At 41.3% G+C, this 27,151-nt stretch overlaps 1 protein-coding gene across 4 annotated transcripts in view; it reads right to left on the bottom strand.

Annotated features, from left to right (window-relative positions):
- Nucleotides 1-26,421, bottom strand: part of LOC123753960 (LIM1_Isl and LIM2_Isl domain-containing protein tup) — a 74,341-nt gene extending 47,920 nt beyond the window's left edge. Inside the window, exons 1-2 of one of the 4 annotated variants that reach the window (XM_045735982.2) lie at nucleotides 26,281-26,421; nucleotides 5,537-5,732 (exon numbers count right to left, since the gene is read on the bottom strand). In XM_045735982.2, the coding sequence (XP_045591938.1) occupies nucleotides 5,537-5,732; nucleotides 26,281-26,299 (215 nt within the window). In that variant the 5' untranslated portion in view covers nucleotides 26,300-26,421. The other 3 variants (XM_045735981.2, XM_045735980.2, XM_069307962.1) reach the window with 3 other exon arrangements.
- Nucleotides 26,422-27,151: the final 730 nt, after the last annotated feature.

The raw sequence follows: 27,151 nt of genomic DNA, 5'->3' as shown, positions 1-27,151 counted from the left end.
GGTCTCGAATTTCATCACGGTCAATTAGAATCTCCTTAAAAACCGCCCCTGAGCATCTGGGTGTTTTACCGCGCCTCGGAGGGGAGGTGAGGCCACGGGCCGAGGGGAGAGGGATGGGCGGGTACCCCCCCCTTGAGTCTGAGGGGAGACGCGGGATGAGTGGATAGTGATGGGTACGGCTACTGGGAAGGGAGTTGACGTACGAGTACTGTGAGGGGCAGATGAGGGAAGTATGGCTACTGTGAGGGGGGGAGATGAAGAGGGATTGGAATGGGAAGAAGACCACATGGAAGAGGGGGAGATGGGAAGGAACCAGTGTGAAAAGAGAGACTAGCAGTCAGAGGGGAAGCAGGAGCACACAAGAGAGGTAAAAGACGGAAGAGATAATTAATAGTTTTGTAAACGACATTCGAGCGAAAGATATATTTAGTGGCCGCAGTACACGGACCAATGAGCGTTAACCCATCATTTATCGCCTTATTTTTGCAGATAATGTGCACTATACAGGTGTTAGGTTTAGTTAACACAAGCCATGATTGGTTAGGTTAGATTATATTTGATTAGATTGAGTTAGATGAGGCTAGGTTAGGTTATATTCAGGTTATATTAAGTTAGGTTAGGCTTAGGTCAGTTTAGATTAAGTTAGGTTAACTTAGGTATGGTTATGATAGGGTAGCTTGAGTTAGGATAGACTAGGTTAAGACAGGCTAGATTAGGCTACTATAGACAGGCTTGGTTACTTTAGGTTCATATAACTAGAAATGGTTCAGTTAGGTTAGAATTTTAGATTAGACAATTGCCTTTTCAGAAGTAAACAGAACATGGAGGCTGCGAGTCCTTCCTCCAGAGATATCAGGAAATAGTGCAGATGGCGCTCCCGTCAGCCCTCAGTGCCGGTATCAACAACCAATTAGAATGCAGCCAGAGAGCGTAAATGTCACGTTAGGTAGAAATAATAATTAGACAGTAGATAACATTTATAAATACTGTGTGAGGGAGAGAGAGAGAGAGGGGAGGGGAATGGATACCTTTATGACGAGATATCAAGAACGCATACTTTACATTTTCTAGAAACACGAAGTAAACAAATGGATGAAAAGGGTGTAGCACGGAAAGATCAATATGTTCCGGATAACGTGGGTTTCCGGAACGTGTCTAGTTGTTTCTTGAACACATGTTTGTCGGAAGATATTGAATAGCCGCGTGGACCTCTGATGTTCATAGTGTTTCCTGATCGTGCTGTTGGGCCTCTACACTTCACCGGGTCTATTCTGCGTTTCCTTATATAGTACATATTATGTTATATATCTCTCTCGTTTCCTCTTGAGAGAATACATATATACACAGAGGAAGGCCAGGACCCACCCCCCCCACACACACACATACAAAGGAAGGCCGGGAAACCCCCCCCCCCCCTACAGACAGGAAGACTATGACCCCCCCCCCCCCACACATACACAGGAAGACCAGGACCCCCCCCACAAGGGAAGACCAGGACTCCCCCCCCCACAAGGGAAGACCAGGACCCCCCCCCCCACAAGGGAAGACCAGGACTCCCCCCCCCCACAAGGGAAGACCAGGACCCCCCCCCCCACAAGGGAAGACCAGGACTCCCCCCCCCCCACAAGGGAAGACCAGGACCCCTCCCCCACACAGGAAGGCTGGGACACCCTCCCCTCCTGACAGTATACACGTGATCTGACCCAGGTAAACAGCACGGTGTATCCCACGCCTGCCTGGGTATACATGCCTATCCACGCCTCTGGAACACATCCTATCCACGCCTCTTCGTCTGCACACCTATCCACGCACTCTCTTACACTCATCTTCCCCCCCCCCCCCGGCCCTCCTCGTGTACAAGACTTCTCCACGCCCATCAACGCTAAGTTTACACTCCACGCTCATCTAAGCCACATTTTATACACGTACATCCACGCCTGTTCTTTGATGGGAATATCCACTCTCGTGGATATCTATCTCTCTATCCACTCTCGTGGATAGTCCGTAAATCCTAGCTTCCTAATTTAGGCGTCTGTGAGCGCCCAACTACTTGGGCTGGACGGTAGGGCGACGGTCTCCCTTCCTGCAGGTCGGCGTTCAATCCCCGACCGCCCAAGGGGTTGGGCACTATTCCTTCCCCCCCGTCCCATCCCAAATCCTTATCCTGACCCCTTCCCAGTGCTATACAAGTCATAATGGCTTGGCGCTTTCTCCTGATGTCCTCTCCCTCATCAACGCCATCTCCTGTACACATTCATCAACGCCATCTCCTGTACACACTCATCAACGCCTCTTTAACATACTTAGGTTATCGATGCCTCATAAACATCCTTCCACACATAATGTCTATCCACGCCCTCATACATGATTATACATTCCTCATGTATATCTATACAGAGCTTATATATGTCTACCGATTCCTCATGCGTCTATACATGCCTCATGCATGTCTATACATGCCTCATACATGTCTAAACGCACCTCATGCATGTATATACACGCCTCATACATGTCTGAACGTCTTAAATCTATCCACTCTTCATACATATCCACGTCTCATAAATGCCTATAGACGCCTCATACATATGTATCCATGTCTCATACTGTCTATACACGCCTCATACGTATCTATCCATACCTTATACATGTCTATACACGATTTATACGCGTCTATCCACGCGCCTATCCCTCAAATTATCCCTCTCCCTCTCCTCCATCCCTGGGACCCTCCACGTCCCATCCCACAGTCATTTCCCCACCTCATCAGCTCTTATCATCTATGTTGACCAGACCACACACTAGAAGGTGAAGGGATGACCACGTTTCGCTCCGTCCTGGACCATTCTCAAGTCGATTTCGGTCCAGGACGGACCGAAACGTCGTCGTCCCTTCACCTTCTAGTGTGTGGTCTGGTCAACATACTTTAGCCACGTTAGTGTGTCTTATCATCTATCTATACTCCCACGCAGAGCCACGCCTTCTATCCAAACGCATACCACGCCCTCTCCTTCCATTCCGCCCTGACCCCATCACCTCTCTTCTGTTCGTCTACTGCTATTTCAACACTGTCTATCAGTCTTCGGTCTGTCTATGCCTGCGTGCCGTCATCGCCGTCTTCTCTTTCATCTCAAGGTGGAAGTAAACCTCTTAGGACAGCCTCTTAGGACAATGGACAACCTCTTTAGAGTGAGAGACTCTATTAAGATATAAGTGGAAGCTGGCTAATGAGTCGAAGGAATGTAAGGAAGTACTCGTACCCCTGTACAGGCGGTCAACAAGTGGAATGCACTGAAAGTAGTTGTGGAAGCCACCTCCATCCACAAAGCCAGACTCGATAAAGAATTCGATCAGCAGAACAGTTAAATTATAAAATTAACAGAGCAAGGCTAGCAAGCGGGGGTAGAAAGAGCTAGACCCTGCACTTGCGTAGACTCTGATAGGTAAGTACTTCTACCACCACTGCCGCCGCCGCGGCCTCCAGCGGCCGAGCAGAAAGCCATTGGGCAACAAATCTGGCGACTACCTACCTTACCTTGAGGCTACCTTGAGGTGCTTCCGGGGCTTAGTGTCCCCGCGGCCCGGTCGTCGACCAGGCCTCCTGGTTGCTGGACTGACTAAGCAGCAGGTAGCGACCATCGGGGTGTAGAACAAACCCAGCAGGTAAGTGTCAAGTCGGGCAGGGGGGGGGGGGTAGGCGATTATACCAGTGCGGGTATTATAGATTATAGCAGGGCGCGGATTATAGCTTACAGGAGGACGGGTATTATAGATTTAGGGTAATAGAATCATGGTGGTTGGTGGGGAAGGAGGGAGGGGTATGGGGTAAGAATAAGTGGTAATAGGTCATATTAGGGGCTATAGGAAGAGGGTTCTGGAGGGGGGAGGGGGGAAGGTGATGCTTGTTAAGAGGTAGGAATTTAAACAATCATTTTCCGGCGTCGTGTGTATTTTTTGTTGTTGTGATAAATAGTGCGGAAGACGAGTTATAAATAGGAAAATATGCAGTAGAAGTAGTAGCAACATCACCACCATCACCACCACCACCACCAGGAGGCATCTACACCATACAGGGTCGGCAGCTACAGGAATCAGAAAGAGAAGGATCTGGGAGTAGCTACAGTTTTAACACTACACCGGAGGCACACATAAACAGGATAACATCGCCAGCATATGGAACGCTGGCAAATAAATGAACGTTGTTTAGAAACTTGACTCAGGATTCCTTCAAGACAGTCTACACAACATTTGTTGGAGCAATACTGGAATATGCAGCACCGGCATGGAAGCCACATCTTGTGAAGCATAAAGCCAAAACTGAACAAGTACAAAGGTTTGCAACAAGACTGGTGCCGGAGCTAAGAGGTCGAAGCTATAGGTTAGTGGAACTGTCGCCACAACTGCTTAGGTTAACATATATAGTAATATGAAGACTATAGACAGGTTATCAAAGTTGAATTTTGGTTTGCGAAGTCGACTCACAACTAATTGGTCCTGGGTTCGATTCCCTGGCAGGGAAATACATCTGGCCTGTTTTTTTCAGCCCATCCTCATAAAAAAATGACCAAATACTCATTAATCCAACAGCCACACCCCCTCCCCAATGTTATGAGTGAAAAATACTTTACACATGACTCACAACTGATGACGTTCGAACTTTTCTCGAAGAGTGCTTCGCTCACTTCCAATGTTCGAATCCCACCTCATAAATGCTTCACTCACAAGCTGCAAATACAAATAATTGCCAACAGAACCAAAACACCTACCCTAACCTATCCTAGGTCTAACTATACACACACAATAATCACACAGTAATGTTAAATTATATATGAGAAAAAAATACGTTTATTAATACACTATGTTAAAATTGATGAGTGCGTCTTTTGTGGAGTTAGAAGAGTGTCGTTTTGAGTTCCATCCTGGAGAGTGCCAGTCGCTGGCCTAAGGGTACCTCGAAAAGCCTTAAAGGCTTCCTGTCCCTGAAAATGGGAAACCAGGTTTGTGGAGGCTTACTCTCGCTCTCAAGAGTCGCTAGTTTACAAATTATAGATAAAACGTAACGATATTATGCATGATATAATTTGGACATTAGATAATAATTATCATCAATAGCAATGTACAGAGTGAAGGCTGTCTGTTTCTCCCAGATGTTAAACACTAATGTGGGTATAGATTATATATAGATTACTAGTAATGTAGAGTGACTATGTAGTGTGTATGTTAAGTGTACAATGATCGCGGACAAGAGAGAGAGAGAGAGAGAGAGAGAGAGAGAGAGAGAGAGAGAGAGAGAGAGAGAGAGAGAGAGAGAGAGAGAGAGAGAGAGAGTTTTTGAACACCATAAACACCTTTGTGAGTGGGCATGTACACAGGACCCCCACGTATTGACAGAAGCAGCAGCCGCCCAAACCGCCATCACACTCACCCACTTCTGCCCGTGTTCCAACTACCTCTACCCCCCTCCCTCCTAACTGTCCAACTACACCCACCCTCTCCCCCCCCCCCCCACACACACAGCAGGGAAAAGGACACCACCTACCTGACGTAGTCTCTCTTGCAGTAGGTCTTGCCGTCCCTGACGAAGCAGGTGCAGTACTCGTCGAGGAACTGGTGGCAGTCGACGCACTTGAGGCAGGCGGCGTGCCACTCCATGTCCGGCGCCACCCGCAGGATGTACTGGTCGTGGATCACGGCTCCGCACCCTATACACACCGAGACTCTCCCGCCTCTCTCCGCTGCACCATACAGGCGCCAGTGGTTTGGGGGGGGGGAGAGGGAGGGAGGGAGTGAGAGGGAGGGAGGGAGGGAGGGAGGGAGGGAGGGAGAGAGGGAGAGAGGGAGAGAGGGAGAGAGGGAGAGAGGGAGAGAGGGAGAGAGAGAGAGAGAGAGAGAGAGAGAGAGAGAGAGAGAGAGAGAGAGAGAGACATGGAGGGAGGAAAGGAGGGAGGGAGACGAGAGAGTAAATGTATGTTAGTTGTTGGATTGGCTGATTTCGGGTTGCTTATACACTAGTTACTGATAATTATTTGTTGGTTGTACTAATAGGAAAATGCAAAATTAGTAATGGGTACTGCCTATTTCCACCACAAGCTCATACTCTACACCACACTTTCACACCCTAACCACACACACACACACACACACACACACACACACACACACACACACACACACACACACACACACACACACACACACACACACACACGCACACACGCACACACACCAGCCAGCTGCTATATCAAGGCCTCCCAGGAAAATCCAGTTGCTTAATTCTGTAGAAAAGGTTGATGACCGTGAGTGATGTCCCAGGAAACATGAAGGTATATGGAATTTGACAAATAACAGGTAAATCAAATATGCAGAGTGAGCGAAAAATTTGGATAGGTAAAGTTCATATTCTTAAAAAAAAAAAAAAAAAAAAAAAAAAAAAAAAAAAAAAAAAAAGCCGTGTCAACAACAAAGATGGCCGCCACCACCACAAGGCAACACAACACCAGATGAAAATGTCAAAGGTTTCACTGTGGAAAAAATAATGAAAATGTGTTTCTTTGGTAGGTTAGTGATTGACGAATTGCTAAAAATTTATGAAGGGAAATTTCTTAAATTAGATCAATAAAAATGAAGGTCTCAAGAGTGAAATTAATAATTTAAAAGAAAGTGTTTTGCAGCAGGACACGGAAATTACCAGCTTTACTGACAAGTGAAAATCAAGGAAATAGTGAAAGAAACCGAGATATGCAAAATGCAATGGGGCAAATTTGAAGAAATTAACAAAAATATATATACACTCCAAGGAACCTTACAGTGTAGCCAAAACAGGGAGTTAGTTAAGATATGCTACGAGAAATTTTATTGACAGGTCAAATAGATGACGTTACTAAAGGATTGGAAAAAGTGCATATAGAGGAACTCAAAGAAACATGAGCAAGTTGCAAAGGAGAGAAACACGATTAAAGCAATATAAGAAATGTACAACTGAAAGGGGACGTTTCACCAATACAGGATTTAATATTCGCCAGGAAAGAAGAGATTTGACAAACAATACCTTCCTCCCTTGGGTAAGAGCAACCAATATCCTCATCGAAATAAAATATGCAAAGTGTTATAATCCAGAAGCAAATATAAAAAATAAATTAGTTGAAATGCTTGAGTTTAGGAGAGGACACTATGGGGAACTTAGCAAGTTATTTAATGAATCTGATTGGAAAGACTTGGTGTCAAGAAAGGAAATGAGATGTATGCCAAATATCGTGAACTACATGAAGGTACACAAAATTTATACCAAAATAGATGCAGAACTAGAAAACAGGAATGGTTCAGCAAAAACTAAAAGAGAGCCTAATAACAAATGACAAGAAATGACAAATGACAAGGTTGCTGATGATGCTAAGCTAATAAGGAGGATGAGAGACTTGGACGATTGCCATGCCGATCAAGATAACCCAGAAAAAATAAGTGTATGGAGCAACACTAGGAAAATGGAATTCAGTGTGAATAAATGCCATGTTATGGAATGTGGAATAGGAGATAATAGGCCACGCACAACCTAAAAATTATGTGGAAAGGCATCAAAGAACTTACAAGGAAAGAGGTCTAGCGGGTGTTCTGAGGACCACATAAAGGACATTGTGCGAGGAGCCTATACTAAGCTCTCCAACTTCAGAATCTCTTTTAAATACATGGAGGGTGAATTATTAAAGCAACTGTCAACCTTTGTGAGACCAAAATTGGAATATGCAGCTGTTGTATCGTACCCATATCTTAAGAAACACGTCAATAAACTGGAAAAGGTGCAAAGACATGCTACGAAATGGCTTCCGGAACTGAAAACCCAGAGCACTTCGAGGAGAGGCTACAGGCGATAAATTTGCCAAAGCTGGAATATAGAAACAAGAGAGTCGATATGATCACTAAATACAAAATAGTAACGGAAATTGAAATAATTACAAAGGAATTTGAAATCTGCAACGAGGCCACAGATTCAAGCTAAAGAAACAAAGGTGCCGAAAAATATTAGAAAGTTATTCTTTGCAAACAGTGGTAGATACTCAGAACAAGTTAAGTGGGAAGGTGGTGGATGCCACAGCCTTTTGTTAGTAGTTTCAAAGCGTCACATGACAAAGAGTTTTAGGAAGATTGGACACTACGAGCCTTGCTCTCATCCTGAAACTACACTTAGGTAATTACACCCTCTACTACACACTTACACCCGCTACCACACACTCACACCCGCTACCACACACTCACACCCGCTACCACACACTCACACCCGCTACCACACACTCACACCCGCTACCACACACTCGCACCCGCTACCACTCTCTCACACCCGCCACCACACACTCACACCCGCCACCACACTCTCACACCCGCTACCACACTCTCACACCCGCTACCACACTCTCGCATCTTCCACCAAAAACTCTTAAACCATCCACTACACTCTCACATCAACCACCATACATCCACCACACCGTTGCCACTTGCAACAGGAAGACCGCCGCCAGTCAACCTCCGCTTGTCAATATGTCGCCAGACTAATTCCCATGAGAATGTTATTATGCCCAAGGCTACTTCAGCACTCCGGCTCTCGCTCACAATGCTATTTCCTCATTTTACAAATAGGCTATTACGATTCCGGGCATAAGAATCGCTTTTTCACATTTACTTCAAGCGTCAAAAACTGAATAAGTCTTGGTATTATTACTTTCATTTTAAATACAAGGCCAATATATATAATTGTTTCACTTTTGTCACGATACCGAATGAAAATGGCTATTCTAAGCGTTTTTACACTTTCCGGAAGCAACCTCGCACAAGCAATCTAACGAAGGTTTTTCCTGGTAGTCTAGGCTAGGTAATCCCGCGAAGGTTCCTGGTAGCTTAGGCTAGTCAATCCCGCGAAGGTTACTGGTAGTCTAGGCTAGGCAATCCCGCGAAGGTTCCTGGTAGCCTAGGCTAGGGATTCCCACGAAGGTTCCTGGTAGCCTAGGCTAGGCATTCCCACGAAGGCTCCTGGTAACCTAGCCTAGGAAATCCCACGACGGTTCCTGTAGCCTAGCCTAGGCAATCCCACGACGGTTCCTGTAGCCTAGCCTAGGCAATCCCACGACGGTTCCTGTAGCCTAGGCTAGGCAATCCCCACGAAGGTTCCTGTAGCCTAGCCTAGGCAATCCCAGGAAGGTTCCTGGTAGCCTAGGCTAGGCAATCCCAGGAAGGTTTCTGGTAGCCTAGCCTAGGCAATCCCACAAAGGTTCCTCGTACCCTAGGCTAGGCAACCCCACGATGGTTACCCCGTAGCCTTGGTAGCCTAGTGAGGTTTACTCAAGCACGTTTATGAACGTAGTTTTGTAAAGTATCTCCAGATACATTCAGCGAACCCCAGAACGTCACAGACGATGCGTCAATAACGTGGTTGAAGATAGGATGACCAAACCACACACTAGAAGATGAAGACACGACAACGACGTTTCGGTCCGTCGTGGACCATTATAAAGTCGATTGTGACCATCATCACAATCGACTTGATAATGGTCCCGGACGGACCGAAACGTCGTCGTCTCTTCATCTTCTAGTGTGGTTTGGTCATCACAATATATATTGTAGGTAGCAGTGTACATAAATAACTACTAAGAAAAGAAATTCAGAAATAAGTACAAAATATAGAATTTTGCTTGCATGGCTCTTAACTTTTTGAACACTTACATGGCATTTTTTCTGAATAATAATAATATAAATGCTACGAGTTAATGATAATAATAATTACATAAATAAATATATATCAGACACTCGTATAAAAGGATAATATGCTGGAAACAACATGGAAAGTGTAAGGAATTACTGAAATTATTCTCAATAGTCCCGACACCCTTAGACAGACATACACAACACACGTTGCCACAACAAAATGTATAATCCCGACAGTAATACAGAAATTACATAAGAAACGCTCTCTTAAAGCTTTTGTTCTTAGCTCTGCGGTATTACCAACTCAAAAACCGCCTTTGGTCTGCCAAATTAAATATCACGCATGCAAAATACATGTACAGCCATTTTTCTTGTTTGGGGTGGTATCGTTATTTGTAGTGCAGCTTATCCGGAGGGAGCGATATCCAGTGTCTCGCCGGAGGAGGCTATCGTGCCACACACACACCTGGATTTATGGTACAATATGCGCTTGGTGGAGTATAGTACAAGGACGGGGGCACGAGGGCGCTAACTCCATTTTGTGTACTCGCCTAGATTTACTCATCTAGATGTGCTTACAAGATCGAACAATAGCTCCTTAGCCCCCGCCTCACCAACTCTCGGTCAACTGAAGCAATGATTTTCAGTTCGTTTCTCTTTTGAAGCTCCTTATTGCGTTCACCTCAACCATCTCTTGCTTTAAGCTCGTTCCATTTTCTTGCAACTCTTATGCTGAAGAAGATTTTATGGCGTTTCTGTGTCGTCTGTCTCCAGCTGACAGTGTCCCCTGGTCCTACCATTTCTCATTTTAACATTGTCACTTTGTTCACTCTATCAGTTCACTTTAATATATTGTACGTTATCGTATCTTCCATAATTCTCGTTTCCTCCAAGTGATGAGGTTGATTTCACTCAGTCTTTCCCTATAGTTCAGTTCCGTCTGATGTGCGTCAAGTCTTCTCGCATATCTCTGTATCCTTTTAGGTTAATTTTATACATTTGTAAGTAAGGACTCCATGCCAGAGTTAAATATTCAAGTGTTGATCTTGTCCGGGTTGTATATAGAGTGCGCTGAAGGCCTCTTTAAACAAGTTTATGAAAGCTAATATTTACCAGTTTTGCTCATGTTTAAAACGTTATATTGTTAATGCAATCCTCAGGCGCCAGGTCTGGTGTAATATATTCTCCCACATCTTTATTTTTCTCTGGTTTCCGGGGGCAGCTTCCCTTTCAGCTTCTACTGTCACTGGGGGGTCTTCTCTCCCTCACCAATATCCTCATAACTTTTGGTTTGTTAGTGTTAGACAGTTAGTCGTTAGTTTGACCACAGCTTTGACGTTAGTACGTCTAGGTACTCCAGCTACTTCCTGAAGCATCTCGCAGCTCTTTGTTTCCACGTCTCGTCAGTTTTGTATTTGGTGGAGGTCTGTATTTACTATTTGTCCCGGCAGCATCGAGCTGTTAGCTCTTGGACCCCGCCTTTCTGTCAAAATCAAAATATGTATTACCAATTGTATCATACACACTCAAAATGTATCCCCCAATTCCCAGAATGTTATGTAAAGCGTCAGTCAAGTTTACTTTTCAAATTGCTGAAACTGAACATTTTATATACAGTTATCTGTAGCAATGCGGAGAATCTGTATTTTGAATACTAATGTGTGTTATTAACTAATCGTTTCCAAACTATTCTGATTGTGACAGTGTCAGTAGGTTTTGGTCTTCAGCCTCTTGCTAAGATTGCCTTCCATAATTGTGTGTGTTTTGGTGGGGTAAGAACAGCGGAGTTGTGTTTGCGTACCGGGAACGTCTCTGGTTGTCATATATCGCAACTCATTATCTCCTTATATTAATACTTACATCTTTATAAAAGAACGCTTCTGATAATTATTATAAACGGTTATAGGCCAACAATATATATATATATATATATATATATATATATATATATATATATATATATATATATATATATATATATATATATATATATTATAATATCTGATAGCAGATATCAGAGAATATCTGCTCAAAGGTGGAGGCCACACGGTTGGGGCTAGGCTCACCCAAATTGGCAAAGGGAATGGTCAGGGGTATGGGATGAACATAGGCTGCCAGGAGCCGCCAAAATTCAAATGGGAACAGCGTGCCAGTGCCACATTCAGACCCCCACGACGATTTTTGGCACTGCCCGCCAGCTACACAGCTAACTATTTTCATATCAAACTTTTGAAAAAATTACCTTTTGATCGTATATGCACCATTATTCACAGATCTCGGAAAAATTAACAGAAATTTCCTGACTGTAATTTGCCAGTACTCGCATAAAACAGACAATTCCTCCACAGCTTCAAAGGGGGGTTTCAAGGCCCCCTTTATCAGAGTAAGGGGGTTATCTTGAGATGATTTCGGGGCTTTAGTGTCCCCGCGACCCGGTCCTCGACCAGGCCTCCACCCCCAGGAAGCAGCCCGTGACAGCTGACTAACACCCAGGTACCTATTTTACTGCTAGGTAACAGGGGCATAGGGTGAAAGAAACTTTGCCCATTGGTTCTCGCCGGCGCCCGGGATCGAACCCGGGACCACAGGATCACAAGTCCAGCGTGCTGTCCGCTCGGCCGACCGGCTCCCCTGTAACTATTATTTGTTTTAGTATTTCACACCTCTAAGTTTCTCTAACTGGCGACCACCCACATTAGACATATTTTTTAGTGATGTGTAATATTTACACATTAGACATTTTTTGTAAGAGAAAGAAAGACAGAGACCGAGACAGTAGATAAATGGTTGGGTGGTTGGATGGGTGGAAAGATAAATGGACAGACAGATGAGTAGATGGATGGATAAGTAGAAAGATGGATAGACGAAAATAGATGGATAGATTGTTGCTTGGATAGAAAGATGAGTAGGTGCATGGATAGATGGATAGATAGATAAATGGATAGCAAGCTACATGGATATAGATGGATAGATAAATGGATAGAAAGCTAGATGGATGAATAGATCGAACAATGGATGGATAAATAGATGGATGGATAGACCGACAGATAGGTGAATAGAGGGAGAAATAGATGGATAGACAGATATATGAATATATACATAAATAGACAGATGTATGCTAGATAGATGGATGAGTGGATAAAAGGATAGATAGATGAAAAGTTTATATATTGATAGATGATGTTGATGGTGTAGTTGGTAGATGGTTGATAAAGATGAATATATATATATATATATATATATATATATATATATATTATGGAAAAATCACATGTGAAAAATAGAGAATACAAAACGCGTTTTCAGTTCAATTCGCCTTCATCAGAGCAAAAAAGAATGGCATTCTATTTTGCTCTGATGAAGACGAATTGAGCTGACAACGCGTTCAGCATTCTCTATTTTTCACGTGTAGTTTTCCTACATAACTACATGAACCACAGTACAGTCCCAACATAACTACATGAACCCCAGTACAGCCCCAACATAACTACATGAACCACAGTACAGCCCCAACATAACTACATGAACCACAGTACAGCCCCAACATAACTACATGAACCACAGTACAGCCCCAACATAACTACATGAACCACAGTACAGCCCCAACATAACTACATGAACCACAGTACAGTCCCTACATAACTACATGAACCACAGTACAGTCCCAACATAACTACATGAACCACAGTACAGTCCCTACATAACTACATGAACCACAGTACAGTCCCTACATAACTACATGAACCACAGTACAGTCCCTACATAACTACATGAAACACAGTACAGCCCCAACATAACTACATGAACCACAGTACAGCCCCTACATAACTACATGAAACACAGTACAGCCCCAACATAACTACATGAACCACAGTACAGCCCCTACATAACTACATGAAACACAGTACAGCCCCAACATAACTACATGAAACACAGTACAGCCCCAACATAACTACATGAAACACAGTACAGCTCCATATAATAAGATGTTAATTTTGTAAACCAAACTAGTCCTTTCATAAAATATTCTCAAGCAGTTTCCCAAAATAATCTCCCACGATTTACCAAACATTTCTTCACTGTGTAAATCAACGTATGTTGAAAATCACCGCCAACTGATGCAAATAGTTTCACTAACATTTCCCAGATTTGGCGAGAGCATATGTCAACCAATGCAAAACACTGATCTCCCCTCATAAAACGTATAGTTTTTGTGCTGTAAAACCTTGTACGTTGTACAAATGCCGAGAAGTAAATTAGCGGCAGTTAAAAAAAAAAACAGTCTTAAAAAGCCTTCGCATGACAATAATAACCGTTGTAAATCAACTCGCTTGTAAACGCTTGCAGGCGGTGTAAATATCTGCACACCCATGTACAGTATACTGTTCTCGGAGACGGCGAGTCTGTCAGCCTCAGTGTTGACGTAGTACAACTATTCCACCGGAATAATAAATAATGAGAAGAATTGTGCGCGTTAGCGTGCGTGCGTGCGCGTGCGTGCGTGTGTGTGTGTGTGTATGTGTGTGTGTGTGTGTGTGTGTGTGTGTGTGTGTGTGTGTGTGTGTGTGTGTGTGTGTGTGTGTGTGTGTGTGTGTGTGTGTGTGTGTGTGTGTGTGAGGGTATGGGTGTGTGTGTGTGTGATCCGCAGCCGGTCGATGAGGAGGAAGCACCTGCCACAATCACTCACAATGATCCCGTCCTCAATAAGAGGTCCCTTTCCACACACGGATTTATAGAGGAAGAACAGGAAACGCCCGGGGAAGGCAAGTATAGCAATCCAGCCTGAGAACACGGCGTATATAAGTATGTAGAGTGCAAGCGCGAACACGTCCCCAGAACACACGCGAGATCACATCCTAGGAGCGGGCGAGAGAACACGTCCAGAGTAGGACCACGTGACGACGAACACAAACGCCACACTATTTACAAAGCACAGTCCAGGTGTATCAACGCGGCAAAACAAAAAAATCAGCGCCATTAAAAAATATATTAGCTATCGCATTCACCATCATTGTTCTAAATTAGGCTATAACCACATTTGCTATAATCATCACAACTATAATCACCACTAGACCTGCGTAACTATCATTACCACCTTTTATCAATTACCTAATCCAACTATAAACACGCTCACCAAACCCCCTCCATCCTCCGTCAACCATCTACAACTAACCTCTTGAAGGACTCTCACTAGTCATCAAGACGTCCACCAGTGGTGTTACATCTTCACCACTGGTGGACGTCTTGGTAGTGGGTGGATGGGGGCACTGGGTGAAGGTGTGTTCCTTTCTAGGTCCATAAAGAACATCCTCCGAAATACTGGCATTAACTATTTAAAACATTAGCAGTTCATTTGTCTTTCAAAGCTTATGTAAAAGACGCTCATGTTAACTATCAATAATAAGCATATATGAATAGCAGGGTTCCACAGTTCCAGTCCCGCTCCTGTGCCAGGTAAGTCCACTACGGGCTCACCATAACCCGTGCTACTTGGAACTTTTTATTCCGTGTAGCTAAATCTAAAACGAGAAGATGAAGAAGAAGAAGCAGGGTTCAGGACAAATGTGTGTGTGAGCAACCAGTGCTCACACACAAGCAATAATTTGTGTAGCTCACTTCGCTTTCAGAGGATCCTTCTCTCGCAAATAATTACATTTAAATATTCCATAATATTTATTATTGTTCCTATAATCTTAAAATCATAATCACTCCACCACATTAGCACTAGGTTATCAGTATTTACATTATTGTAAATGTAATTACAATATTAAATATGATCAATATGTAAAAATATTGATCATACCCACATTCACCATAAAAAGGATAAATTATCATTTATGTCGAACAAATATATAAATGATAATTTATCTGTAGTATTATTTCATTGACTTATTACTATTATCATTTTTGTTTACAAAAGCACTGATGATTGTTATAGCTTCTGCAAGAACTTGCCTTCACCCTTATATTTTATAGTTTAACGAGGTGAACTTACAGTACGTCAAATGTATTGAATATCATGTTTAAATTAGTCACTCATATACAAGTTATCTGGAGTGCTGAAGTAACTTTTCATCACCAGCACACACATTCAAAATAAACCATGTAGTACCTTGCGTTCAGGATGATCTTAGCGTTGATATTAATATATTCGTGCAACAAGCAGAAGATGCAGGAGAGGGGATAAGAAATATTGAACGAGGATGATGGGAGACTGGAGAAGAGTGTATGTGAACTTGAAGGTAGGAGGACAAGAAGGAAGGCTGGTATGATGCGTGTCACTGGAAGCGAGGAGTGTGTGAGGCTTACACTCAGCATATAAGAAACGGGAGGATGAGGAGTAGCGGTACATAAGGAGGGAGTGTATTTCTATACAATGATGTATTATGTATTATGACTCGGTGGGGTGCTATTGTAGATGACTGCTGGCGTGTGGTGGTGCTTGCTTCTCCATGACGCTGTATATTAGTATTATTGTTAGTAGTAGTTGGCAGTAGTACTGTATGAGAACAATTCTTATATATATATATATATATATATATATATATATATATATATATATATATATATATATATATATATATATATATATGCGAACAAGCCTGAATGGTCCCCAGGACATATGCAACTGAAAACTCACACCCCAGAAGTGACTCGAACCCATACTCCCAGAAGCAACGCATCTGGTATGTACAAGACGCCTTAATCCACTTGACCATCACGACCGGACAAAATGAGGTGATAGCCGAGGCTATTTGAACCACCCCACCGCCGGCACTCGGATAGTTATCTTGGGCATAGCATTTTACCAAATCACCTCATTCTTTGGGGCAACACGTGAGGAACACAAATGCGGATTTGTGTTCCTCACGTGTTGCCCCAAAGAATGAGGTGATTTGGTAAAATGCTATGCCCAAGATAACTATCCGAGTGCCGGCGGTGGGGTGGTTCAAATAGCCTCGGCTATCACCTCATTTTGTCCGGTCGTGATGGTCAAGTGGATTAAGGCGTCTTGTACATACCAGATGCGTTGCTTCTGGGAGTATGGGTTCGAGTCACTTCTGGGGTGTGAGTTTTCAGTTATATATATATATATATATATATATATATATATATATATATATATATATACATATGTCGTACCTAATAGCCAGAACGCACTTCTCAGCCTACTATTCAAGGCCCGATTTGCCTAATAAGCCAAGTTTTCATGAATTAATGTTTTTTCGTCTACCTAACCTACCTAACCTAACCTAACCTAGCTTTTTTTGGCTACCTAACCTAACCTTACCTATAAATATAGGTTAGGTTAGGTTAGGTAGGGTTGGTTAGGTTCGGTCATATATCTTCGTTAATTTTAACTCCAATAAAAAAACATTGACCTCATACATAGAGAAAAGGGTTGCTTTATCATTTCATAAGAAAAAAATTATAGTAAATATATTAATTCAGGAAAACTTGGCTTATTAGGCAAATCGGGCCTTGAATAGTAGGCTGAGAAGTGAGTTCTGGCTACTAGGTACGACATATATATATATATATATATATATATATATATATATATATATATATATATATATATATATATATATATATATATATATATATAATATACATACACACACACACACACGCGTGTGTTTGTGTGTGTGTGTAACATTCTACAATACACTAATTATACAAGGCCAACATACATAATTGTACAAAGCTTCTATGTATAAATGTATAAGACTGTTGTAATTGTTCATTGCTATTATGTATAAAGTACAGTGCTGTAATGTACAATTGTACAGTGCTGTTATGTATATTTGTACAATAATAGTGAACGAGAATATATATAAATCTATAATAATCGGGCCTAAAATTTCACTAGATGACCAAACGGAATAATTACAGGCCTACGGACAAATAATAATTAATAAGCCATCGCGAGGGCCAAATAGAATAATCATGGACCCTATAAGAACACCAGATGTAATAATTCTACAAAAGGACCCGAACGAATAATTACAGAACTGAGGACCAGATGGTATAATTGCGCCACACCAGAGGAACGTACAATTCCCCAATAATCAGTGAGGCATTCGTGCGCTCGCCGCAGTCTGGCTCAATACACTTCTCGCTTCCTCACACAACGACAATCTCAGCTTCCCGGGGTGGTGGTGGTGGTGGTATGCCTGCTTGCCAAGCGTTATGTTGAAAATGTGTGTTGTTATATTAGTATGTGCTCAACTACTAATGGATATGTTATGAGTTTATCGATATACATGTCGGATTTAATAGCCAGAACGCCCTACTCGGATTAGTATGCAAGGCCCGAGTTGCCTAGTAAGCAGCGATTATCGTTATTTAAAAAAAAATCCATTGGGTTTATTTGAAATATTATTTTACTATATTAAGAACGTCAATTACTGACTTAATTATGTTAGCTTAGCTTTGGTTAAAAATAGGTTGGGTAGGTTAGGTTTGGTCATATTTCTACGTTAGTTTAACTCAAATAAAAAAATGAACTCGTATATAATGTAATGGATAGCTTTATCATTTCATAAAAAAAAAAAATAGAAAAATATATAACTTCAGGAAAACTTGGTTTATTAGACAAATCGGGCCTTGAATAGTAGGCCAAGTAGTGTGTTCTGGCTATTAGGTACAACATATATATATTGCCAGGGGCATATTAGCGGAAATATTACAATCGTGTCTCTTCACAATGTAATATTATCAAATCACATTATTAAATATAATGTGTAATATATATATATATATATATATATATATATATATATATATATATATATATATATATATATATATATATATATATATAATCAGTATAATGTACGTTTCACACTATACAAGGATACTATATAAACCACGGCGTCTCACCAGAACGTTGGTACACCAAGCCTGTGCGAACAGGCGTGTGAAGGAATTTCCGAACGCGGACCGGAGAGATCAGACACACGCCTCTGGTCAGTAGCACCCGCCCACAGGCACCATCAACCCTTGCACAAAGGGTTGTTGGTGCCTGTTAAATCAATGAATTTAACAACCAATGAGCATTAATGAATGCTCTAAAATCGCTTTCTAATAGTCGAAGATATCGCTTTTAATGTGCAAATTAAAATACATTAAAACACACATTCTTCATATTTTATGAATATTCTAAATTGACATTATAGAAATTATTTATAACAGTGATTAGATACAGTTTAATTAGTTGAAATTGCAATACTGCAAGATATGTAAATTGGCAAATTATACAGTAGCAGAGATCCATCATTATCTCCAGCGCAAGATAATACCTCTCCAAATTGTTTTACACCGACAATTCTACCATGTTAAATTGTTTGGTAAGAGAAACGAAGCATTCACGTAATTATATAATATGATCTAAGTATTAAGCATACCCGTTGAAGACATTATATATATATATATATATATATATATATATATATATATATATATATATATATATATATATATATATATATATATATATATATATATATATATAAATATATAATGTACCTAAAAGCCAGAACGCACTACTCGGCCTAGTATGCAAGGCCAGATTTGCTAATAGACAAAGTGATTTTCAATAGTTTCAAAATTTTGTTTCCAAATGGTTTGAATTAATATTATTATATTAGGAACATGAATTACTGAGTTATGTTAGTTCAGTTTAGGTTAGGTTAAGAGAGGTTAGGTTAGATTAGGTAGGTTTGGACATATTTCTACATTAGTTTTAAATCAAATTAAAAGAAATTAAATCATATATAATATAATGGAAAGCTTTATCAATTCCCAAGATTTTTTTTATAACAATTTATTACTTTACGAAAACTTGGCTTATTAGACAAATCGGGTCTTGCATACTTGGCCAAGTAGTGTGTTCTGGCTATTAGGAACAACATGTGTGTATATATATATATATATATATATATATATATATATATATATATATATATATATATAAATATATATATATATATATATATAAATATATATATATATATATATAAATATATATATATATATATATATATATATATATATATATATATATATATATATATATATATATATATATATATATATATATATAACACACACACACGTCAGACCACGGAGAAAGGATTGAAACAGGAATTTCCTTAAGTACTTTCGTATTTAATATATTAGTTGAAATGGAAATACTTTTTTTTTAATTTTTAATCATTCTTCTGAAGATGTATTATTAAATACGAAAGAACTTAAGGAAATTCCTGTTTCAATCCTTCCTTCGTGGTCTGACACCGTCATATATACATATATAAATATATACATACAGCCCATCCTCCTGTTTTGGTAGTACTTATAGTAACACAGAGGACCACAGTATATATAACCCACGTACAACGAAATTAGAAAGTAGAAATCGGCACTATTGAGTTGGACAAACAGGAAAACTATTTTTTACTTATGTTGCAAAGACAAACAAAACCTAACCTTCCAATGCCTAATATAGTAAAAATGTGTGCTATACTAGGCCTAGGATTATTTGAGTTTTTTTAGCTTCATTTTTTTCAGACATTATAAAGTGAATAGTACAAAGTTCTTCTATCAAACTGGCTTAGAACGGCAATCTTATTCCCGATCGTCCATGTGGTTGGGCACTATTTCTTTTCCCCGTCCCATCCCAAATCCTTATTCTGACCCCTTCCAGCTATATAGTCGTAATAGCTTGCCACTTTCCCCTAAGTTCCCATCCCTTTGTCCTATGGTGCCACATAGTTACAAAAGCTACTATGTAAACAGTAGAATGGGTTGATATAGAGCAACTTTTAAACCCAAATGTTCTTGGGAAAACAGTAGCCTAGCCGAGGTTAAGCAAAACATTAACAGAAAATGAGGATAACAAAAATATCCTTCGGGGAAGAACAGCCAAAATTTCCATCGAAGGAGGGCAGGTAAAATATGCTTAAGAGAAATATATCAAAAATAACCTTCGAGGAGGGGTGAGCCATATTGTTCCACAGAGTAGAATCCCAAAATATTAAATGTAACAAGAATTGACAAAATGTTCCTTAGAACACGATAGCCTCAATATTTGTTAAAACTCAATATCTCAAAAATATAACTAAAATTACAACTTAAATATATATGAAAGGCCAACCCGTCCTCTTAAAAAGAACGTCACTTTTGGCTGGTATGCGCGATATGGCTAAATTTGGACGTAATTTGAAATGAAATCGACTCACAAAAGTGACGTTGTGTTCCGTTTTCTATTTGAGTCGTCCGCCTTACGCGCAGAGGTTATAAGAGGACACTTTAAATTCACGTTTTTCATAACGTTTTGAAACTTTATGAGAATTTCCTGCCCACCTAACCTATCAGAGGACCCTTAACTTACTGTTGTTGAAAAAAGAAATCCCAAATTTATTTTAATTTTTTTTTCATTTTCAAATTACGTCCAAATTCGGCCATACGGGCAAACGGCCAAAAGCGACGTTCTTTTTAAGAGGACAGGTTGAAGGCAGCAGGACAGATAAAATATATTTACTGAAGCGATAGAATAACAATTTATTCTTAAAGGCAAAATATAAAAAACTGAGGCTAACATCTGGAAAAAACAAAGATATCCAAAAAATATAGCTATATTATAAAGATGGAAAAATTATATAGATATTTTAGAACGATAGCAAAAAAATATAGTAGCTATATTAGATAGCAAAAATATATAGCACTGTAGATATATTTAAACGCCAAAATATATTGTAACTATATTAAAAAGTTTAGCCAAAATACTGTATATAATAGCTACATCTGATATATAGTAAAAATATATAGAATCTATATTGAAAAGATAGCCAAAGTATCTAGAAGCTATATTAAAAACGATAGTAAAATATATAGCAGCTATATGGGAAATGTTGCCAAAATAGATAGAAGCTATACTGGACAGATAGCCAAAATATATAGAAGCTATACTGGACAGATAGCCAAAATATATACCATGTACAGCATAATGGTTGGGAAAAAAGCAAAAATATATAGTAACCCTATTGAAAAGATAGCCAAAATATTTACTGCAGCCTAACCAAAATATTATGGAAAGCCTGATAACACAATTGTAAATAATAATACAGTAGCTCATATATTCCTTGAGGCAGGATACCACAAATCGTCATAAGAGAATAATTTTAGCAGAAGACGATAATAACTGTACCCAAATAATACCTTTAAAATACCCAAAATATTCCTTGAAGTAGCGTAACAAAAATATTCCTTTATGGCCAAACGACAAATCAGAAATTTAAGAAACGACAACGTTTCGGTTCGTCCCGGACCTTTATTAAGTCGTGTAATGGTCCAGGACGGACCGAAACGTCGTCGTTTTTCCATTTTCTGATGTGTGGTTTGGTCAACATATCTTCGGTTCCGTTATTGTGACTCATCGTCTGCAAAAATATTCCTTAAAAAGTGATAGCCAAATTAACCATTGAAACAGGGAAACCAAAATTTTCCTTTAAGATTGATAGCCAAAATAATGCTTGAATAATGATAGCGAAAATAATCCTTGAATGATAATCAAAATAATCCCTGACGAATGATAACTAATATAATCCTTAAGAATAATAACCAAAATAATCCTTGAAGAATGATAACCAAAACAATCCTTGAAGAATGATAACCAAAATAATCCTTGAAGAATGATAACCAAAAAAATATCTGAAACGTGATAACGTACGTATTCGTGACAGGAACAGAGTATCTCACTTGAGTAAAGCGATACCCAAAAGTTCTAAAAATAAAAATCGCGATAAACAGGTCACTGTGATCAACTACCCAACAGTGCTAACGGTGGGCACGGTGACAAACTACCCCAACAGAACTATCAGTGGGCACGGCGTCAAACTACCCCAACAATACTAACGGTGGGCACGGTGACAAACTACCCCAAACAGTACTAACGGTGGGCACGGTGACAAACTCCCCAACAGTACTAACAGTGGGCATACCTGGAGAGGGTTCTGAGAGTTCTACTCACCGAGCCCGGCCTGAGGCCAGGCTCGACTTGTGATAACTTGGTCCAACAGGCTGTTGCTTGGAGCGACTCACAGGCCCACATATCCACTACAGCCTGGTTGGTCCGGCACTTCTTGCAAGAACTTGTCTAAGTGCCGCTTGAATAAATCCATCTTTGTCCCGGCAATATTTCCAACGCTTGCTGTAAGGGTGTTAAACAGCTGTGAACCTCTGATGTTCAGTGTTCTCTGATTGTGTCTTTGGCACACACCAGAACTTCACTGGTTCTATTCTGCATTTCCTTCCGTATCTTTCGTTCCAGTATGTTGTTATTCTACTGTGCAAATTTGGGATCTGGCCTTTAAAGATCTTCCATGTATATATTATTTGATATCTTTCTTGTCTCCTTTCCAAAGAGTAAATTTTGAGAGCTTTGAGACGGTCTCAATAATTATGATGTTTTTATCGTTTCTATTCGTGCCTTGTATGTACTCTGTATTCCCTCTAATTCAGAGATCTCTCCCGCTCTGAAAGGGAAAGTGAGTACCGAGCAATACTCAAGACGGGACAACACCAGTGATTTAAATAGTATTAGCGTTGCTGTGGGGTCTCTGGAGTTGAACGTTCTCATAATCCATCCTATCATTTTCCTAGCCGCCGCTATAGTTGCACGGTTATGTTCATATTCACTAAATGTCAGGTCGTCAGACATCTTAATTCCCAGATCTTTTACAAGTTGCTTTCCTCTATGTAGGTTTGATTGTGTCCTGTACCCTGTGTTTCGTTTAACTTCCTCGTTTCCACAATATCTAAGTACCTGGAACTTGTCACCAAATGATAAACTACCTAACAGTGGACACGATGACAAACTACCCCAACAGTACTAACAGAGGACACGGTGACAAACTACCCCAACAGTACTAACAGCGGGCACGGTAATAAACTTCCTCAACAATACTAACTGTGAGCATAGTGATAAACTACCCCAACAGTACTAACAGGGCACGATAATAAACTACCCAACAGTACTAACAGTGGGCACGGTGATTACCTCAGCAGTAGAAACGGATATGAGATTTAACATTTCGTTGGTACTACTTGCACATATTTTATTAGTAAAAACTATTAATTACAAAGTAATATGGCAAAATTGATCTTACAGAATATGTACAACTGTACATATCATATTTCTCCGCAGGAAATATGAACACGGGTATTTTTCAGGGGAAGATCTAAACGACAGATAATATCAGAACTTAAAGTTTATATTTCTCACAAGGTAATAGTGCACAGAATTTCCATTCAGTCACGCAGTGGATTTAATTATGATGACCCAATTGACGCAATGGATTTAATTATGACTCAATGGATTTAATCATGACTCAATGGATTTAATCATGACTGAATGACGCAATGGATTTAATTCAAGAATCGGTGATTAACGATGCCGTGACATAGACGCACTGAATGAAGAGAAATTGGCGAAATTTGCCAATTAGTTACACCATGTCTGATGACGTACAAACGTAATGGGTAAGAAGTCACGAACGTCAACGGACGAGTAGTGAATGAGACAACGGACGAGTAATGAATGAGACAACGGACGTATAATGAATGACAACGGACGAGCAATGAGTAACAACGGACGAGTAATAAGTAACAGAGGACGACAAATAGAGAAACCAAATAGCAGATCAACGGACGGTTGACGGATGAGACAGCCAGTGATGCAGTGACGGATGGACGGCACAAATAACAGGGCTGGACGCCAGTAGGTTGGTCGTGCCGGCAAGTAGCAGCAACCAGGGTAGTTGACGCCACAATGAGAGCCGAGGGTGACGGCCCGACACCGACACATTGATCGATGACACCGCTGCCGTGACACAACGTGACTGGCAGCTTAACATGCGATCGAAACTCGCTGCCTAATTACCTCCGCCAATTAAGTCTATAATTAGTCCATAAAATACTTTACACAGTAACTGTCACAAATAATCAATACATACATTTTCGATACAAGTCGGAAACTTAGAATAGCCATTTTTCAATTAAATTCAATCATTGAAATGTTGGGAATATTAGTCTCATCCACGAAGGTATTGACAGTATTAGTACACAATAGGCCACGGCTAAGATAATATTAGTGAGCCCGCATCACCCCATGATATATGCAAGCACTAGTTACCGGTAGCTCGCAAGACGTTCCTGGAAACACTGGCCAACATCCTAGTTCTTTGCTTTTTTTTCCGTGGCTAAGTAAAATTGTCTTAAGACACTGGTATATTTGTCTTTTAGCCCAGTCAAAGTTCTTTGCCAAAGCTCTCCAGTAGTGAAGGACTGTTAGTGCCGCCGCTAGAGGGCTCTTCTCGCTCCACTATCAACTTTCTCGCTATCGTTACACTAATTATTATTTGTTCCCATTTGACTGTCTCTTGTTCGGTTCCTTGTTCTAGTGGCGTTCTCGCACTCGGGACAGTTGTGGGGAGGGTGGGTTGTGATGGCCACCGAGGATTGGAGATTGGTGTGGGGACCGTGGGTTATGGATTACGGTGGGCAGTATGGGTTAGGGGATGTGGTGGTGATAGGAAGGGGTTGTGGTGGTGATTGTGGGATGCTGTTTGCAGTGGAAACAGTGGGTTGAGGACTGTGGTGAGGATAGCGGGTTGGGGTTTGTGTTGGAGACTGTAGGTTGAATGGCTGTGGTGGGGATAGTGGATTGCGGGGTGTAGTAGTCCAAGTGGGTTGAAGGTTGAGGTAAGGACAGGTGGATAGGGGTTGTAGTGGTGACAGTAGGTTGGGGGTTGTGGTGTGGAGGTGAGCCGAGGATTGTGGTGGAGACAGTGGGTTCTGTTGTGGTGGGGACAATGGGTTGAGGGTTGTGGTGAGGACAGTGGGTTGAGGGTTGTGGTGAAGACAGTGAGTTGAGGGTTGTGGTGAGGATAGTGGGATGAAGGTCGTGGTGAGGATAGTGGGATGAGAGTTGTGGTGAGGATAGTGGGATGAGGGTCGTGGTGAGGATAGTGGGATGAGGGTCGTGGTGAGGATAGTGGGATGAGGGTCGTGGTGAGGATAGTGGGATGAAGGTCGTGGTGAGGATAGTGGGATGAGGGTCGTGGTGAGGATAGTGGGATGAGGGTCGAGGTGAGGATAGTGGGATGAGGGTCGTGGTGAGGATAGTGGGATGAGGGTCGTGGTGAGGATAGTGGGATGAGAGTTGTGGTGAGGATAGTGGGATGAGAGTCGTGATAGGGACAGTGGAACGAGGGTTGTGGTAGGGACTGTAGGTTGAGGGCTGTAGTGAGGTTATAACGCCCGATCTCCTAATCACATGGCAAGCTCCTGGTTCTACCGCTTCTCCCACTCCATCTCACAGTGAACCTATACCGGCACATTTCGTTCACGCAGCTTGACAATTCAGGGGACGCAACGCTAGTGGCAAACGACGCACTCGTACCGATACGAACTGGTATGATTTTTCCCACAATATGAAGCGTTTAGCGGTCATTACGGCGCCTTGTTCGTCTGTAACAGTTAGCAAGCCCCGACGCACTCACAACCAGGGAGACGCGGCTCGGAGCTTACCTTTGATAGTTTCCGTCATAGCGGCGGGATAATGCCTACAGTCCAGCAGAATGGCCAGCGAAATTTCTCAACACTTCACTAAATCACACAGTCAACCTCTAAATAGGCAGCGCCAAACAACACTGACGACCCGCACATAAAGCCCGCCTGCCACAGCAGGACCCACCGAGCCCCGCCCACTCAGCGCCGATTGGTCGCCTCCGCGCATGCTCCACCGACATCTGACCAATGAGGTGGAGGGGCGACCTCTATACTGACCAATAGAGCGCGAGGGGCGGAGCCAGACTCTACCACTCAGGGCCACCAGCGCAAAAGGGCCACAAATGTCTGGTTACCATCAAAGTGAGGCGGCCAAGAAGGGCTTGTGCGGCAGGCAGACACTAATGTAGCCTGAAAATAGAAGAAAGAAAATTGTGTCCCTCAATATTTGAACTATATATCGTTCTAGGGCAGCCGCGGCGTCTCCTCTTACGCTCTACATATTTCTGGCAAGCGCGACGCATTGTTATCATACCAACTGTTGAGGATGATGAGGGATAGGATGATGGCAGCCAGTCCTGGAGCGTCTCTCATCCTGTTGATGGCTCCTTCAATACTACCCCAGATATCATACCTCCTCTCCTCTCCCTCCATTATATACATATACATTTCAGAAGTACACATATGCATACACAAATAAATACATACATTATATATATATATATATATATATATATATATATATATATATATATATATATATATATATATATATATATATATATAATATACTGGAGCACTGGGGGGATCCCGTGTGTGATCGCATATATTGTCGTCTACCACCCCCTTATATATATTTGTAATTGATTTATTTTATTTGAACTTTATTACA

This window comes from Procambarus clarkii, chromosome 6 (genome assembly GCF_040958095.1).
Source record: "Procambarus clarkii isolate CNS0578487 chromosome 6, FALCON_Pclarkii_2.0, whole genome shotgun sequence".
In the NCBI taxonomy this organism is placed as follows: domain Eukaryota; kingdom Metazoa; phylum Arthropoda; class Malacostraca; order Decapoda; family Cambaridae; genus Procambarus; species Procambarus clarkii.
This window is presented reverse-complemented; position numbering and strand designations above follow the sequence as displayed.